The sequence below is a fragment of the Acanthopagrus latus genome, chromosome 7 (genome assembly GCF_904848185.1).
Source record: "Acanthopagrus latus isolate v.2019 chromosome 7, fAcaLat1.1, whole genome shotgun sequence".
In the NCBI taxonomy this organism is placed as follows: Eukaryota; Metazoa; Chordata; class Actinopteri; order Spariformes; family Sparidae; genus Acanthopagrus; species Acanthopagrus latus.
In genome coordinates this window covers 30,946,402-30,964,891 of record NC_051045.1, presented here as the reverse complement: position 1 = coordinate 30,964,891, position 18,490 = coordinate 30,946,402, and the positions used below count along the sequence as shown (strand labels likewise).

The following is an 18,490-nucleotide window of genomic DNA, read 5'->3' as shown; positions in this document are numbered from 1 at the left end:
TTAGACAGAACACATTTGATGAGGAACTGGCTAAAATGGTTGCATGTGAATTCCAACTATGTTCAATTGTGGATGACAGAGAGAAGCTTTCCTCATGCTCTCGATCCAATGTATGCTATTCCAAGCAGGAAAACTCTGTCCCACCAAATGATCCCAAGTCTATATGACAGGGAACGCGCTCCATTGCAAGAGAGAAACCAGCAGTTTGCCTGACTACTGACTGCTGGACATGATCCTGAATCACTAAAACCATGTAAATTATTTGCCACTTTGTTGAAATTTCAAAATAGTGTCCTGGCTTCTGGATTTCACTGTAAATAGTTAAACAGTTATACATATTTTACATACAATCAGAGATTGGACCTTTTTGTCAAATTGAGATTGAGGTATTTTTTTTTTGTACTTTACATTTTCTTTTTGTAGAACTCTGTTCCAGGTTGAGTATAATAAGCCATATAAATAATAAATATTTGATATAATGTATGTTTTTTTTTACATTAGTAATTTATTTTACATCTAATTTGACATTATTCTGGGTAATAAATTCATTCAAGCAACAACAAAAAATCTGAGGAGACAACTGGGAGCCGAAAGGGTTAGGCTCTTTTCAGTGAGAGCCGAATCCCCATCACAAAGGCAGTCCTTCCAAACTGAAAGTTAAGATGTGAAGCAGGTATAATGGTGCATGCTGAAGTTGTGTCTGAATAATCTCAACAATTCTTTATTAATTCACAAACTGCATATCAATTTTTCACTCACACATACTTTGTCATATGGTTTTAGGTCGTAACCCTTGCTGTCCACCTCAACCTATATTAGTTGGTACAACAGTTTATTAGTACGAACCATGTTAACAAGTCAGGTAAATCAAAACAAGTGGTTCATGGAATGTACTGTTGCAGCAAATCTGGGACAAAAGTAACATTTTTAATTTTCATAGAAACATCCACATGTTATTTAAACAGTCTTAGTGATAAAATATGACACAACTTTGTGGCATCCATCTTGTTTCCGCCATAGTTCTTGACGAGCACACCGAAATCGTTGGGACGACTTCCAAACACGGGAAATGGGGGAAATTCCACGTGTACTTGAATGCAGCGTAAGATATGCGCTTCGTCACACCTCTGGCATTCAGAATAAAAGTCTGGAATTTTAATTCCTCAAATATTTAATTGGTCTAATTACAGTGTAGGGATGCAGGTTGGCATTTACTCACGACATGATCACACAGTTGAGGAGGTGGTTCCGGAAAATGATGAACGTGTTAAGCCACGCTCACACACCTGTTATCTAGTGGGTGTGAACAAGGAGCCAGCTAAATGCTAGTCTCAATTAACCACTGTATATGTCGTAATGTATTGATAATGAACAGCATGTATGTCAGTGTGCAGCTTGTCACCCTAGCACAGTATGGCACTGACATCTCTAAAGAACAAGCAGGGTCATGATATTTGAACATTAACAACGACATGTGTTACTGTGTACTACACGGGCAAACGTGAAGGCCGGAACTATTTTCAAACTCTACCAAGTTGTGTGTGGATGAAGTGTAGAGTCAGGCGCTCTGCAAGGTCTTCACTTTCATTTGTTTGGGTGACGCTTTTATTTTGAAGGGCACGGCCCGTAAATACTGCTGGCTGGCGAGGAAGTGAAAACAACCAGGAACACTGAATGTGGACGCTCTCCTGAGGAGTTAGCAACACTCATGTTTGATGGAGGTATGAGCAGCAGTGCTGAACCCTTTGGCACTGAACCCGGCTGGTACTGACAGGGACGCTTTGCTTCGCTTCGGCCCGTTTCGAGCATGTCCCAGTCGTCGCTTGTGGCTCGAGCCCCGGGTGTTGGAGAGAAGGTGAGGATGACGTTAGCTAACGTTACCAGGGCGCCTTCTGCGTGAAGGACGAGGACTGCTGCATTCTGTTCTTGATAGAAACAGAGGGAGCCGAGGCTGGGTTTATAAATCACATTTTGCCATCATGCTAGAGAGCATCGTGGCAGGATTGTGTTTTATGACTCAAGGGCTGTGATAGAAGAAACTCGTGAAAAACATTCAACGTGGTTGTCACTTTGACTCTTTGTAGCCTCAGAGCCGTGGCCAGCCGTCAGTCTTAAGGGGGCACATGGGGTGCACGGCAGGGCACAATTATTATTAGCCTACAGTAGCTATATTTTTAATAATCCTATACTCTATTAGCGCAGTAGGTAATCATCACGTTAGACATAACCAATATGACCAGGTATAGCCTACGACATCAGTCCTCATAATTTAAAGCAATACAGTACATAGAAGCAATGTTATGAATATTCAGATTCAGAATACTTTATTAATCCCGGGGAAATAGTTTTTGTTCCAATGCTCCATGCAGAGTAGAAAAAGAAATACAGCATGAATGGAAACAAGCGATAAAGATGAAGATGTAAATAAATAAAATATTAAAGTAGACATTAAAATACATATAAATAATAAAATAGTAAAGTATAGTGTACAATCTGAAATATATACAATACACAATGAAATGGTTGTAGCGTTATAAATGAAATGAGATTGTATAGTTATGTTGTTTGTTTTGTTTTATAAAAAGCCAAATGAGTGGGATCGTCAGAGGGAGGAGTTGTACAGGCTGATGGCCACAGGCAGGAATGACTTCCTGTGGCAGTGCATTCAGTGGTGCATTCAGGAGCAGTCAGCCTCTGGCTGCAGGTGCTGCTCTGTTGGACCAGAGCGTTGTGGAGAAGGTGAGACACATGCTGCAGTATCGCCTGCACCTTCGACAGCATCCTCCTGTCTGACACTGCTGTCAAGGAGTCCAGCTCCTCCCCCACAACATCACTGACCTTTCTGATCAGCTTATTGAGTCTGTTGGCATCAGCTACTCTCAGTCTGCTGCCCCAGCACACCACAGCAAACAGAACAGCACTGGCCACCACAGACTCATAGGATATGAGTCTACAAAACACTACAAAACACATATAAAACACTATCCAACATATTAGGTGAAACACCAGAAGCATCTCTCAAATATTGCATTTTAAAGCAGTCAACAGAGGGATATGCATTGTCACTATACACACGCACATACACACACACTGAGACTTTGAACCAACCGGTACTTTGACTGGAGGCACCACTGTCCTCTCTCCAGTCCCTCCTGTCGGGACAGCTGAAGGTGGCGTTTCTCCGAGCTGAACCTCCTCATCAACGTGTCCTTCCACTCGGACTTACACTTGTGAGTGAGGTCTTTTTCAAAAGCAAGCTCAATCAGCTAGACCTCGCGTCTGTGCAACATACTGCGCCGATGCTCTGAGAAGACGCTTTTCAGCGTGGAAAATGAGTTTTCACACATTGCTGTGGAAGCTCCTAAAGGTAGGGCAAGGGTGTGGACTGTGACAACAGTCGGCATAGCCTGGAGTGCACAGTTGAATGTGCAGAGAATGTTGGCTGTTGTCCATTTTCCATGTTCATGGTGGAACCGGGGTGTCAGTCATTTTCTTCACCAGGAACTCATGAGCCACAGTATATTCAGATTCAACCACATCAGTTCCAGCTAATACCAGGAGAGGAGTTACCTTTGATTGGTCCAGGAAATTGTCCTCGGCCTGTGGTCTCAAAGCAGCCAGTGCACCAATGAGCTCACTACTGCGCTCTCCAAAACGCACATCCAACTCTCCTTGCACGGCATCGATAACACTGTAAAATGATCTCTTGAACTCAGTGTTTTCGTCGATGTCACTTTGTGGCTAACCAACTGTTTCCTCAACTAAAAATCCGCAGAGGTTCTTGTTAATTGTGTTAAGGTTCTTGTCACCGGCACAGCCTCGGTGGCCGTGGCTGGAGGAACGCAGAGATCCCACAGAACTCGTTTTCTGTGCGCAGTGTCTTCACACAGTCAGAGGCGCTGTTCACAAGTGTCACCGCACTGAACAAGTCCATATCTTCGGCTTGTAGCGGACTGTTAGGCGGCTCGAAAAGTGACAACAGTTTCAAAACAAGGTGCGCAATGAAAAGAAAACAGCGCTGTGTAATGGCACGAAGCAGCCCTGTAACCTCGACACGGACCTCCAGTCCAAGGCCTCGTGTGTTTTCCACCTCGGTCAGTAATGTGGAAATGTCATGAAGACTCTTCACCACAACTTTGACCGTTGCTAGGTGGCCAGTCCATCTCCGGTCCAAGAGACGTTTCAGGATCTTGCCCTTGTACAGAGTAGCCACTGTTGGCTTCCTGATGAAGTCGTACAGCATGTTGCATACTCCAAAAAAATCCTCGACAGCTGCTTGACTGGACATGGCATGAATCACAACCAGATGAAGCTGGTGATTAAAGCAGGCGGTGAATTTATGGTGTGTTACAATCCAGCTTGTTTTGGAGCAATTTCTGTGCACCACCATGCCTGCCAGACATGAGTGACACTCCATCATAAACCTGACTCATGATTTGTCCGTGCTGAGTCATCAATGATGACACCTGTCAGAGTCTCTGCATCACCTTTCTCAGATGTGGCCATTACTAAGAGGCGCTCACACACACACACCATAGTTTTCGTTAACAAAACGCACAACTACAGATATATTTTCTTGTCCTAAAGGATCCTGTGTGCCATCGACGTTACTTGAATATCAGCTATCGCCGATTTGTCTCACTATCTCCTCTGTCACAAATTTGCTCATCGTTTCAATAATTTCCTTTAGTATCTGTGGACTGGTATAGCTACATTCTGTGGGATTGTTTTTGTAGTCCCTGTCAGCTCTGGATCTTTGCGTATGGTGTACTCCAAGAGAGACAAGAACAGCCTCATGGAGCTATTATCATCCAGCACACTGACAAAACCAGCATTATCTCCACCTAACGGCAATTGATTCACCACTAAAAACTCCAGCATATCAATTACGGCTGACATGTAGAATCTGTTGCGAGTCAGCTGCTCTGAATTTAAGAGAGTGGAAATCTCTCTCCCTGTCTCTCTACCTTTTTCTGAATCTCTCCACATTGCTTCACAGGCTAAATGTTCTTTTGAAGCTGCATGCTTATTTAAGCCCTTGCCTGTTTCAGTTGCATGTTTCCAATCATTCAGTCCCTTAACAGAGAAAGTCCCTTCAGATGATACAGATTTGAAGCATCCTTTTCCAACAAGTACTCAAGCCAGTTCCTGTTCAAATACCAGCTAGAGGAAAATGATCGTTTTTTTTAATCAAACATTTTGACTGGATATTTCTTCAACTCAACCTGTTTGGGTTTGTCCGTACAGAGGACACTCACACCCACTGATCCAACGGGCAGTTGTGGCCCAAATACTGCCCCAGTCGCAGTTGCAGTTGACCAGCTAGCCTCCGCTTCATGGGCGCTGCAGGTCCTGCCAGGCCCAGGGTCGGGCTCCACCGAGCTCCTAGCAACGGGCTCAGGCTCAGACTGTCGTCCAGGGTCTCCTTCTCCAACGACAACATCAGGAGGCGTCTGTCTCATCTGATTTGTCAGATTTGGCTTACAAATATCCATGATGAACCAGAAATGGAATAATAAGCCACTGAAAACTCATCTAGCTTCTCTTTCAAAAATGCGCGGTAACTGTTGAGCGGCTACATTGACGTAGGCTACGTCACGTATGGAGCCTAACTGTCAGTAAGGCAGTGATAGGCTGTCTCAGTGTAGATTCCCATCAATCATACAAAATCACACCGTTGTTTATTTATATTTTTAATGTTTTAATGATAAAGAAGCAACATTAGTATTTCTCTACACAAAGTTAGCTACTATGATAATATAAGATAAAGATTTAATAACATTTTAATGAGATCTGTGCTTCAAGTGGGGGGGCACAAGCATTTTGGGGGGCAGGCTATAAGGGGCCTGGCAACAGGCCATGTAGCCTGGACATGTCCGAACTAAAACCAGTAAAACTAGTTTACAAATTATCACTAAATCCACAGTTGTAACAATTCACTGGTTGGGTACAATCCATTTAAAATGGTGACACTGATTTATTTTGCTTTCAGGAGTTACGAGGAATTTAACTATTTAGTTCGTAACATGAATAGCTCTTTTTTACATTTCTCTATACATGTGTAAGAGGGTATGAAATAAACATTTTTTGTGACGGTTTTTCTTTGGATTTGGACTTCATTAAAGTCACAGCATCCAACTAAATGTTAATGTGAGAGGAGGGGGAGAGAAGAATTTGTTAAAATTCCTATAACGGAGGTGGTAGTCCGAAAGCCCCTGTAGTTTCAGCTGGGAAATGTAAAAGCATCAAGTTTACTAGTTTGACTCCTAAATATACAAAATAAACTCACAAAATGTCAAGACATCAAATATGTTAATATCTGTTTTTCTTACCAAACAGATCTGATCTAATCTTATCTAAACAGTACACCATTTAAATCTCTTTTACCAAACTAACATTATCTTAATTGCCTAACTTTAGATTTTTGTTTGTTTCATTTTGTTTGAAAGGATTATTCAGTTTATTATGACATGAAACAAGCCAGAGCTGCTGCTGAACTCACAGCAGAGACTGTCACAGCAGGGCCGGCAGTCAAGATTAGGATTTGGCTCCCCAAAATTGCAATTTCTCTCCTCAGTTTCTGAACTTTCAGTGTTGTCACTTGGATTTTTTTTTTGGCAAGTGTGCCATAATATAAAAATAGATGCATGACTCTCTTTATTTAAAAGTCCTAATTGAAATATTTCAATGTAATGTAACACACTCTTTGTGTGTGTGTGTGTGTGTGTGTGTATTTTTAAACACGGGAAACCTTTTCATGCAGAAATGCTGCATTATCAGTGGAGGTTCGACAATTCTCCACTGCTGTTTGTTCAAACAGAGCCAAGCAACCTCAGTGTAAAGCTGCACCAGCCCCTCCTGGTAATCTAAACATGCACTGGCTGAGACTTCCGGTGGGTACGTCGACAAGATGGCGGGCTGACCTAACGCTCTCCCCAAATCACAGTTTATTTCCCCAGATTCAAGTGCTTTTGCGTGACAATATAGTTGTTAAACAATGGAAGGGGACAAAACCAGCAAAGCTAAAAGTAAGATGAATACAAGATCCAGAAAATATGATAAAGTATCGGCGGAGAGCGATGACGACGCTAATGCTAACTCGCCTAGCCCCGCCGGACTAGATGCGACCGAAGCTGGCCTGCTGGCTAGTATTCACACGGAGATCAAGGCAATGCGCTCCGATGTAAAAAGTGAGCTGCACTCATTCCGGTCTACACTGAGAGACGACGTGAAGAAGGAGCTGACTGAACTCCGCGACGAGATTAACCAGGCCCTGGGAGATATCAGGGGGGACTTGAAAAACACAACAACGCGAGTCGAGGAAGCCGAACAACGTGTGGCCGAGCTGGAGGAGCGCAACCTCGACCTCGAGGACACACTCCGACAAATGCAGCAAAAACAGGAATCCCTGCAAACGAAAATGACAGATCTGGAGGCCCGGTCACGGCGAAACAATGTCCGCATCTACGGAATACCTGAAGGTGAGGAAGAAAATAATATGATGGACTTTGTGACCAAACTATTAAAGTCAGAGCTGGCCACTTCCGACGAGTTCGACTTGAAAATACAGCGCTGCCGCAGAGCCCTGGCTGAGTGCTTTCCGTCATAACCCCCAGGAGACCTGACCCTAATGCCAGGTTCTGAATGTGTTAGATCTACCTCAGTCCCATCAGGTGAATTGATAATTAGCAAAATTACTCAATACTTTATCTCTCTCCCGCCTGCATTTTTATTCCTCTCTTTCTCACGTTGATTAAAGACTGACTTTTAGCTTGAGTTAAGCAGGCCAGTTGAAAATGGGAGAGTGGTCTGGTGGATAGTCTGCCATGGTAGTACTAAGCCAACTTAAGTAATTGTTGTAATCTCAAAGAGGGGCCCTTTCGTTAAAACAGGCTTTCCCCTCGGTTTTAAAGAGTATATAATCTCTTTAACAGTGGAAGTCAATTTTTTGTATATTCACTATGTTCTGTATTCATATTTCAATAGCTGTTCCTACCCAAGTTCTAGGGTAAAGTGTTACAGGTTGCAGCAGGCTATTACTGACATAAGGAAACAAAGCAAATGGACTTTCAGGAATATAAGATAATAACACTTAACGTGAATGGGTTACACAATCCAGTAAAAAGGAGCAAAGTTATTGCTAAAATTAAAAGGGAAAATATTCAAGTGGCTTTCTGGCAAGAGACACATCTCTCTGATTCAGAACATGAAAAACTAAAAAAAATGGGTTTCACTAACACATTCTACTCCTCCCACAAATCTGGACGTAAAAGGGGGGTAGCAATTCTATTCTCAAATAAGATACAATTCCAACTAACCTCCCAAATTAAAGATAAAGAGGGTCGCTATATTTTAGTCAAAGGCAAGATTGATCTCAAAGAGGTCACTTTGTTAAATGTATATATGCCACCAGGGCACGACAGATCATTTATTAAAAAAATATTTGATTTAATAGCCCAAGAGTCATCAGGCACTTTAATCTGTGGTGGTGATTTAAATATTCAGTTACAACCCAAACTTGACTCAACAAACTTACACAAAAGGAGAAACCAAAACTCAGTACTCATGTGGAAAATGCTTAGGGAATTTGGCATGATAGATATATGGAGGGATCTTCACCCCACAGAAAAACAATTTACTTACTACTCCCCTAGCCACGCAGAATATTCCAGATTGGATTATTTTTTTATCTCTAATGCTGAAAGACATAGAATAAGTGAATGTAAGATAGGAGTTAGTGATGTGTCAGATCATTCAGGAGTATACCTCTCTCTGCATCTTAACAATAAAAGGAAGAATACTCTGTGGAGGCTCAATACTAGCTTGTTGAATGATAGAGTTTGAAAGGAATATACGAAAGAACAGTTAAAAGAATACTTACTAATTAATGATAATGGAACAGTAACACCAAATGTTCTGTGGGATGCCTGGAAGGCGGTACTTAGGGGTAAACTCATAGCCTTTGCGTCCCACAGGAAAAAGGAGAAACAAAAACACTTAGTAGAGCTGCAGTCTAAACTGAAGAAGCTTGAAACTCAACATTCGATCCACAGAGACCCACAAACATGGGCCCAACTCAAGTATATTAAACAAGAAATAAATCAGATTTATGATGAAGAAAATGAGAAGAAAATGAGGTTTACTAAACAAAAATATTATGAAACCGGCCCAAAGGCTATGAAGCTTCTGTCTTGGAGATTACGTAAACAACAAGCAGAAAGAACAGTTTACAAAATAAGAAACCCAAAAAACAACAAAGTCTGCCATAAGCTAGAGGAAATTCAACAAGCCTTTGAAGCTTATTATAAAGACTTATATACTCAACCTGATAGAGCTGATGACTCTGTAATTGATGGATTCCTGAAATCTCTGGATCTCCCCTCAATAGGAGAACATCAAAATAATGCACTGATAGCCGAGATAACAACGGCTGAACTGGGTGGCGCTATTTCTCGACTAAAGGCCAACAAAACACCAGGTTCAGATGGATTTGTTAGTGAATGGTACAAAACATTCAAATTTGAGATGATGCCCATTCTTCTTAGATGTTTTAATCACACCCTTGAGGAAGGCCAGATGCCCAAATCTTGGAGCGAGGCAGTAATATCAATAATTCCTAAGGAAGGAAAAGACAAGGGAGAATGTAGTTCATATAGGCCGATATCCATTTTGAACACAGACTATAAACTATTTGCCTCAATTATGGCCAAAAGGATGGAACATATTGTTTCAGAAATGATAGACCCTGATCAAACAGGATTTGTCCGAGAAAGACAGACTCAGGACAATATTAGACGAACGCTCCATGTGATAGACTATGTGATTAAGGGAAATGTTAGTGCAACACTCATTAGTCTAGATGCAGAGAAAGCGTTCGACTCGGTTGGATGGGGCTTTCTCTACCAAACATTACATCGTTTTGGCTTTAATGAAAAATCTGTACAGTGTATTAGATCACTTTATTCAAACCCCACCGCCAGAATAAGAATCAATGGTCACCTATCCCAATCCATTAAGTTAGAGAGAGGTTGTCGCCAAGGGTGCCCACTAAGCCCCTCCCTCTTTGCACTCTTCATAGAGCCCTTGGCTCAGGCAATAAGGGAGGATCCGGAGATTAAAGGTATTTCAATTGGTGATGGTGAATATAAGATAAGTCTGTTCGCAGATGACATATTGCTCACTTTAACCGACTCACAGAGAAGTATACCTAAGCTGATGTCTCTTTTGAGACTGTTTGGTTCGTATTCTGGATATAAATTGAACACACACAAGACCCAGACACTTACATATAATTTCACACCGAATACTGATTTGAAAGGCAGATTTGATTTTAAATGGGATGCCCCTGCCATTAAATATTTAGGAGTTTGGATCCCAAAAGACATTACCAAAATATATAAGACAAATTATGATCCAGTAATCAAGACCATTAGAGCAGATCTAGACAGATGGACTGTACTACCCCTAGACATGTCTAACAGAATTGAAACGATAAAAATGAATGTCCTTCCCCGGCTGCTATATTTATTCCAGTCACTTCCTATAGAGATCCCCCCTAAAGATTTTAGGGAATGGAATAGAATGATATCCAGATTTGTCTGGAACAGCAAGAGGCCCCGAATCAAATATAAGACCCTGCAGTTACCTAAGGATGGGGGGGGGCTCTCTCTACCATGTGTGGGGGACTATTATATTGCTGCCCAGCTAAGACCACTAGTTTGCTGGTGTAATCCTAACTACTCAGCTATATGGAAAGACTTGGAGTTAAAGCAATCTGAAACACCAACACAGGCATTATTAGGTAATAGCCAACACCATGACCCCCACCTGGATAAACTAAATTGCTGGACCAGAGCTGCTCTTAAGGTGTGGTTTAACACCTGTAAAAAACTCCAACTTGAGAAGCATGCAAAAATATTGAAATGGGTGTCATATGACTCAGAATTTATACCATCACTTCTAGATCACCGATTCAGGCAGTGGACACATAATGGTATTACCGCACTATAACTGATAAGGATGGCCTATATTCTTTCGCCCACATCTGTAAATCATGTAGACTGGGAAGAGAGGATATGTTCAGATATTTCCAGATCAGAGACTACTTCAATAAGGAAATTAAATTAACAGATAATGAGGATACCAATCTGATCAATATATTTATTGATGCGTATAATGCTAAAGACAGTAAACATTTAATCTCACAAATTTACAAAAAATTACAAAACTCCAACAACCATTCTACAAATCAGGTTAAGCAAAAATGGGAGGCGGAGTCCGGCCTGGAGATGTCTGAGGACGTTTGGAAATCTGTTTGGGCAAGTCAAGCTAAAACCACCAACTCCAGAGCATGGCGAGAGTTCTGCTGGAAGAACATCATAAAATTTTTTGTCACACCTAAATTGAAATTTAAACAGCAGGGTCTCCTGGGACAGGATAAATGCTGGAGACAATGTGGCCAGACAATGGCCGATCACTTTCATATATTCTGGGCTTGCCCACTTATCCAACCATATTGGCGAGAGCTTGTTGAAGAAATTCAGTCAATCTTTGGTTTAAAAGCTGATCTTTCTTTCATCACGTTCTACCTGGGTAAATTCCCAGATGGACTTATGGCTCAGGACAACTATCTTTACAAAGTACTTTTGGCTGCAAGCAAAAAGGCCATTACACAGAAGTGGCTGCAGACAAATGTGCCATCAAGGAATGACTGGATTACCATTGTCAACGAAATACAGTGCATGGAAAAGCTGACCTTTGTTCTAAGATTGCAGGTTGATCAGTTTACCAAGTACTGGGAAAAGTGGACTTTATATTCTCTAACGTGTAACTCACTGTCTGTGTGAATGACAACCCCATTTGCTCTAATGTATGCTCTATGTAAACCTTGTCAACCTGTCTGTTCCATATGATTTTGTTTTTTGTTTTTTGTTTTTGTTTTTGTTTTTTTCTCTGTTTTATGCTTCATTGTTTGTTGTTTACTGTGGAAAAAAGAATTGAAAACTTAATAAAGAGAAAGTTTCAAAAAAAATAAACATGCACTGGCTGATCATATGGATGCAGTTATAATGTGGCTATTTTCGGGGGGGAAAGTTAACTGAAGTCTCGATCCTCAGGGCTGACTATCGCAGTGATTTTTTTCAAGACAGTAACTACAATATTGCAATAGTGGAAGGAGACCAACACTTGGAGAGTTAAAGTTTTCTGCCAGGGACAAACGCTGTTTTTCGAGCAGAAATATGGCGGTAGGACCGACACCTCTCCACGTATAACTGCAGTATTTTTTTCCTCATATAAGCTGCCAAAGACACTACCAGTTATTATGTTAGTGAGTTTTGGTCATGTCATGTTCCTTTTTAATACATTTCTCTTTATTTTGTTTTTAAAAAAATGGAAATGGAAAATGACTTGCTCTGAAAGCACTTATTCACTTTGTGACTTTTTCCCTTTTTAAAGAAAACATTGTTTTCAGTAAACTGTTAAAAAAATAATAATAATTTAAGTGATGCTCTTTTTCTGTAAGCACCAGTGCTACAACTGGGAAAACTGTTTGGAGCCCTGTAGAGCTTTTTTATTGATAAGTTCTTTATGTGTTCACAGGGAAATACACAGAGCATGGATTGCCTTGAAAGTCTGGAAATCTACATCCCAGTGGAGGCTGAGGTGAAAACCATCTGCCTGTGGAGTTTACCTAACTCAGTGCTTAAACGAATGGGCCTCCCATTGTATGACACTGAGGGCTCCAGGAAGCTTGCAGAATCACCAGAGGGCATATGGATTTGTCCAGCAGTCCTACGAAAGAAAGGCCAGAGACCGACCTCTTCTGCAGAAAACAGCATGACAGAAAATATGTCATCACTAATGGGTAAAGCGTTTCGGGGTGGAACAGGTCCCTTCCGAATGTCTTTTGTCTCCTCCAACCATGCAGCTTACAACATACTGCAGGACACTATGCCTAAAGGGCAGGTCTCCACACACATGCCTCGCAGCTCCCAGTTACATCCCAGCTCCGCACCGCACACCTACCAAGATGCCATCGTCATCTACCATGGGCGCATTTACCTGTCCATAAGGAAGCCCAGTCGAAGCCAGCATAAACAGGAGACACGTGGACCCAAGCCAGCTTCCCAGTTTTCAGTTCTTTCAACATCACACGTGTCATCTAAAAGCCAGACGAAGGTAACATGACATTTCATTTGGCAAATACGTTGAAGTTACAGCAACAATAGGTAAACCTGGGAAAAACATGGCAGGTCTTTTGACAGGTATAGATAGTAGTATGTATATAGTAAAATTGGAGGTGAAATAATATACTGCAATAATCTGCAGCCATGATATCAGCTCTGAGAGGCTGCACAGTGGTGCTTTGTCAGAACACTATAATGCTCACAATGATAATGTTAACATGCTGATGTTCAGCAGGAAATGTTAGCAATGTTCACCGTCTTAGTTAGCATGCTACTGTAAGAGTTTACTTGATGGTGACACACGTGGGAAGTCAGAGGAAATGTTACTATGGCCTAATGGATATAAAGCCCCATTTTGACAGTAGAGTAAGTTAAGTAGTAAGTGTAAAGTTTGAGTATTCCTCTTTCAGAAAGCTTTTGCGCTCAGTAACATGTATCTGGGACATCTTTATCCTTCTGCAGCGTCAGTCCCCCGAGGCTTCTCTTGACCCTGCAGACAAACACCTAAAAAGGACAAGACTGAATGTCACTGTGCCCGGAATCTCCTCAAATCAGCCAGACGATCTCACAAAAGTAGACGATCACTCCACCACATATAAGGTTTGTATAATAATGCCAATTTCATATGGATTTATCTGATTAAATAATAAATTGAGAAAAAAAGAGAAAAATGTAACTAGTTGTGTTGTCACATTAAACTGTAGTTCACTTGATGTTCCTCAAAACGGACACTGTCAATCCTGCAGTGTTTAGCTCAGCTGTAAGCTAACAGCTCAGTCAGCTGTTAGCTCCATCAGCTGTTAGCGCTCATGCTGCAGGGCTGGAAACAAGTAGCCTCAGGTTGCCCCCCATGAGAGAATGAAACAGGAAATTAACTCACATAAACCACAAAACCAGACAGCAAAGTAAATGCAGAGTCAGCTGTTAGAGTTCCTCTGAAGTCTTTAAAAAAAAAGTGATCCTCTAGTATAACTGTTTGCCTTATACTTCAAAGATATTTAAACTTGTAAAAAGGATGGGATTGCTTCTAATGTAGGGGACAGACAGCAGCTGAAGTAGTACAGAGTACTAATTGCAAAATAAATAATATCTTTATTTTAAATCATCTGTGAATCAAGTGAATCACAATTTAATTTCCAAACGTAGGCCTGAGCTGTATTGCCTATAACTGGAGTCACGTAAATGTCTGGACTGATTACACTATGAACTGCAAAGACAGATATTTGTCTTCATCACGGTAGTGATGCACAGATTACAGCCACCACGGAAAATCTATGTACTTGGCGTTCCATGATATAAAACTAAACCTTGTAATAATTAATATCAGATGGGTGTGTGAAATCAAACATGTCATTAATGAGGAAACCATTACATGATAAGAAAGGATGAGTGTGTCTCTCTGTTAACAGAGCTGTGTGTAATTAAGCACATGGCACATCAGGTTGAATTTAATGGTTATTTAACCATATACAGATAAGGGCATTTTTGGCTGAGCTTACAGCTGATCCAGCTTAGAGGTAAGATCTTTAGCCCGAGCCCGAGCCCGAGCCCGACCCGGCCCGAAATTCGGGTCGGGTCGGGCCTAAAATGTCAATCATTACGTTCGGGTCGGGTCGGGCTCGGGCTTCTCTCTCGCTGACTTTTTTTAAAATAAATATATGTTTATAAAAATGTATACTAAAACGATGTGTGGATACTAAACTAAGGAATACTTGTTGTAAATAAATAATTTGGATAAAACAGAGAAGGCGGCGCTGTAAGGTAATTGCTATATAACTACTACTTAACAGGAGGCGCAGAGCAAGAGCACGCTTTGCGCACGGCTTTGCGGACATTTCGTGAACGTAAAATACTATGGGATAAATTGAAATTTCGGGTTTGCTTCGGGCTCGGGCCTGCAAATCAAGTTAATTGGTCGGGCTCGGGCTGGGTCGGGCTTTAATGCCTGCGGGCCTGGGTCGGGTCGGGCTGGATTTTTTAGGCCCGATCTTACCTCTAATCCAGCTGTGATCAGATGCAGTTGTTGAAACAGATGTTGCTTAATGTGGCGCTTCTGAAGAAAGGACTTCTCATTTCTCTTAAAACATACTTCCTTGTCTGTATGATAGAGGAATCTTAGCATTGGACAGCTCCCAGTCCCCCAAATCCTGTGTGAGGACTTAGACACGAGGAAAAGTCGAGGTTAGGGAATGTAGATGGCAATTTAAGCTTAATGGGACATACCCACAGTCTTGTCTGTATGGTTGATGTTACAGCTAGAAAACACAATTGCCATTTATTGCGTGCACATGTGAACGCAGGTAGACGTGCAGCGTGATTATCTGTCCAGGTTAGGACTGCTCCGGATGACCGCAGACCATTTGCTTATATAGGGACTTAAATAAACTTTCAGCTGACATGTGACTGAGTGTGTATTCATTAAAACAAATGATTCTCCCATTTCAAGAGAAAATCCAGTAATTCAGTAAAAAATAATTATGTGACCAAAGGGAAATATGAAAATATAGCAAAGATAAGGGCCCAGATTGAAACCTTTGGGTGCACCACAAGCAAGGTAGACAAGGAGATGGAGCTGCCAGAGAGACAGGACTCTATCTGCTCAGGAGCACAGCCACCTGTTGTCACCAATGTCATTATTGAATTAGATGTTAGTATGGGTTTGTTTTGCAAATAATCACATATGGCATACAGTAGTTATTGAATTATGGACTGTGGATTTTTGTGACACCACTTTGTATTTCCTCCAGGAGCTGCAAAAAGTAAATGGTCCTAAGAAGAGGCACACCACATGTAAAGTAACACAAAGAGAAAACATAATGGATGTTATTCACCAAGGAAGGTCCACAGTGCACAACATGCAAAGTCATTGTCATGAGGACGCTAGAGGAGAACAGACTGCAGAGAAAGCAACATGCCATGAGTCCGCTTGGTTTCACCTTCGAGGGGAGCAGGAAGCGGTGGTCAGCAATGACACTGAGATACAGAACTCAGTCAGTGAAGAAGCTGATGGCACCAGTCAAAACAATGATGGTGGGGAATGTGACAACATTGTCGGTGTTGTAGAGCACAGTAGCAACCAGAGCTGGAGCAAGAGAGCCTCTCAGGAGACTGCCTGTGCTTCCACATCACTACAGCAGGAGTATGACGAGCTGGCACAAGAGGAGGAGATCTCTCAAATGAAGGCCAAACTCAGACTGAGCGAAGCAGTTCTCAACAACATGTACTCATCATTATGATGGCTCAGTCGCACTGAACAGCAGTAACAGTGCTTTAGGTCTACAATGATGCAGAATCTTCCATATCTGCATCCTGATGCATTTGATAATGAAAAATATTTCCACACCTCTAGTAAGGATGTCTTGGTGACCAGATATCTTGATAACCAGTACTCACATTTTGTTGATGATTACTCCAGTCAACTACTACTATTGATTTCTCTTTTTCTGGGATCAGGTATGTCTTGATAATTTGCAAGGGAAGGGGAAGCATCATCCGAGTTGCACAAGTGGCACATGGCATATACTGTTGATTTCTGACCCTTTACTTTCCCCCTAGGGCCATCAACAAGCCACATTTTACTTGTGGCTTTTCTACTGGTAAGGCTCTATTAATAACAAAATGGTCACTATGTTAGGAATATGCCATTTTTTTTTTTTTTATCTTTACACTTCTTTAACATTCACAACTGACTATTAAGGAAATTAAGAAAGAAAAACGGAAAGCAGAATCAGAGATGGGTTGGGTGCAAGTGGAAGCAAATGAAGCCTGGAGCCTCTAGCATGTGGCATCACTTGAAGATAAGCTATTGAGACGTTATGAGGCTTTGAATGTGTGTTATTTTGGTAGGTTTTTCTGCTTTTAATCAATTATTTAAGTATCATTAATATATTTGACTATCTTAAGAAGTTATTGTTATAATGAGACCATTACATGTAGATTACTGTATCACTTTTGCTGTTGTGTAATGGGATGCCTCTTCCCTGCAAGCACATTTTTGTCCGTTATTGGGTGAATCCTGTCCTTGAGTTTCCATGAATATATGTCTTGTACTCTTCTAACTGAAAAACTGAAAACAGTCTGTCCCTGTGTTGTATTGCTGACTAAATGTCTAATAAAGCTGCGAGAGTTAATTGTTTTAGATTTAGCTCACAGCTACATGCTTGGGCCTCATAAAATATCATTTTCTTTTTCCGCCTTTCTGGCTTTCTTCATAGTACAGCTTGAAGATAGTGACAGGAAACAGGGTAAGAGAGGGGGAGTGATGGACAGCAAAGGGACCCGGGCCAGGAGTCAAACCTGGGTCCGCTGCAGCACCTCGGCACATGGGACGTGCATGCCACCAACTGAGCTAAGTGGCACCCCGTAATTTTTCATTTTTAACATAGGCATTCACTTTTGGCAGAGTGTTACTGACTTTTTCAAATGGCATTTCATGGGAAATATTTCAGACAATAAAGAAATGAGTGTGTATAGTGTTGTGAGTTTGTGCTCAATGAATGGAGGATTCGGCATGTCTCCCAAATGATCTGTTGCATATTTGTTTGGAAAATTCACACAACTTAACTAGACCAACAACATTGTAGTGTGATTGCTAAAAGTTGTCATAGCTTTCTTGCACCTTTCACAGTTAAGCACATATACACGAGCAGCCTGGGATTAAGCCACCAACCCAGTGATAGATGGTCACCCTGCTCTACCACTGTACTTTCAACTATCACACTAATAAAGAGCAAAGATTACAATAATTTTATGGCAATCGGATATTGAAGAGCAAAGATAACAAATTCACGCTTATTACTTTATCAGCTGCATTTGACAATATCATTTCAGCACAAGTTCCCCCGAGCTTGCAATCATACCACACGATAATATTCTTATCTTCATTACTTTAATGGTATTTTTTTTAGCAATTGTTCAGCAAATTCAGGGAGATTTAGGTCGATTTCAGTAGCTGTGTTTCCTCAGCATAGTATGACCCAGCGCACATCAACTGTTCTCAGTTTTGGTAAGTTGGCTGGTGCTTTTCTCAATTTCCTTTTACACTGAAGTTAATGCCCCCTCGTTGTAGGAGGCTGGTTGTCATAGCAATGCAGTGATCATCTTCAACACAAGACAAACACAGGAACAATAGAGGACATCAAAGGACCGATGTTATTGATTCTCTTCATGTGGCGGTTTGTCAAATCAAGGAGGCCAAAAGGGGAACCACTGGTCGCTCAGTGTTTGAAACTTTAACACCTCACACGGATGTGTAATCACCACAGTTCGTATCCTATGCAAATATTTGTATTATTGTTTCTATT

At 41.4% G+C, this 18,490-nt stretch overlaps 1 protein-coding gene across 1 annotated transcript; it reads left to right on the top strand.

Annotated features, from left to right (window-relative positions):
* The first annotated feature begins 1,622 nt into the window (after positions 1-1,622).
* si:dkeyp-110g5.4 (uncharacterized protein LOC561637 homolog) lies at positions 1,623-17,657 on the top strand. The gene is made up of 4 exons (XM_037105296.1): positions 1,623-1,855; positions 12,601-13,179; positions 13,650-13,787; positions 15,935-17,657. The coding sequence occupies exons 1-4, from the start codon at positions 1,808-1,810 to the stop codon at positions 16,421-16,423; spliced, it is 1,254 nt and encodes a 417-aa protein (XP_036961191.1). The 5' UTR covers positions 1,623-1,807; the 3' UTR covers positions 16,424-17,657.
* The last annotated feature ends 833 nt before the right edge of the window (positions 17,658-18,490 follow it).

What these genes read in the sequence shown, in the direction of transcription:
- si:dkeyp-110g5.4 (XM_037105296.1), top strand. Translation starts at nt 1,808, where the DNA reads ATGTCCCAGTCGTCGCTTGTGGCTCGAGCCCCGGGTGTTGGAGAGAAG. An exon ending in CATCTAAAAGCCAGACGAAG is followed by an intron (nt 13,180 to 13,649) that starts GTAACATGACAT and finishes ATCCTTCTGCAG; the next exon opens with CGTCAGTCCCCCGAGGCTTC. An exon ending in ATCACTCCACCACATATAAG is followed by an intron (nt 13,788 to 15,934) that starts GTTTGTATAATA and finishes TATTTCCTCCAG; the next exon opens with GAGCTGCAAAAAGTAAATGG.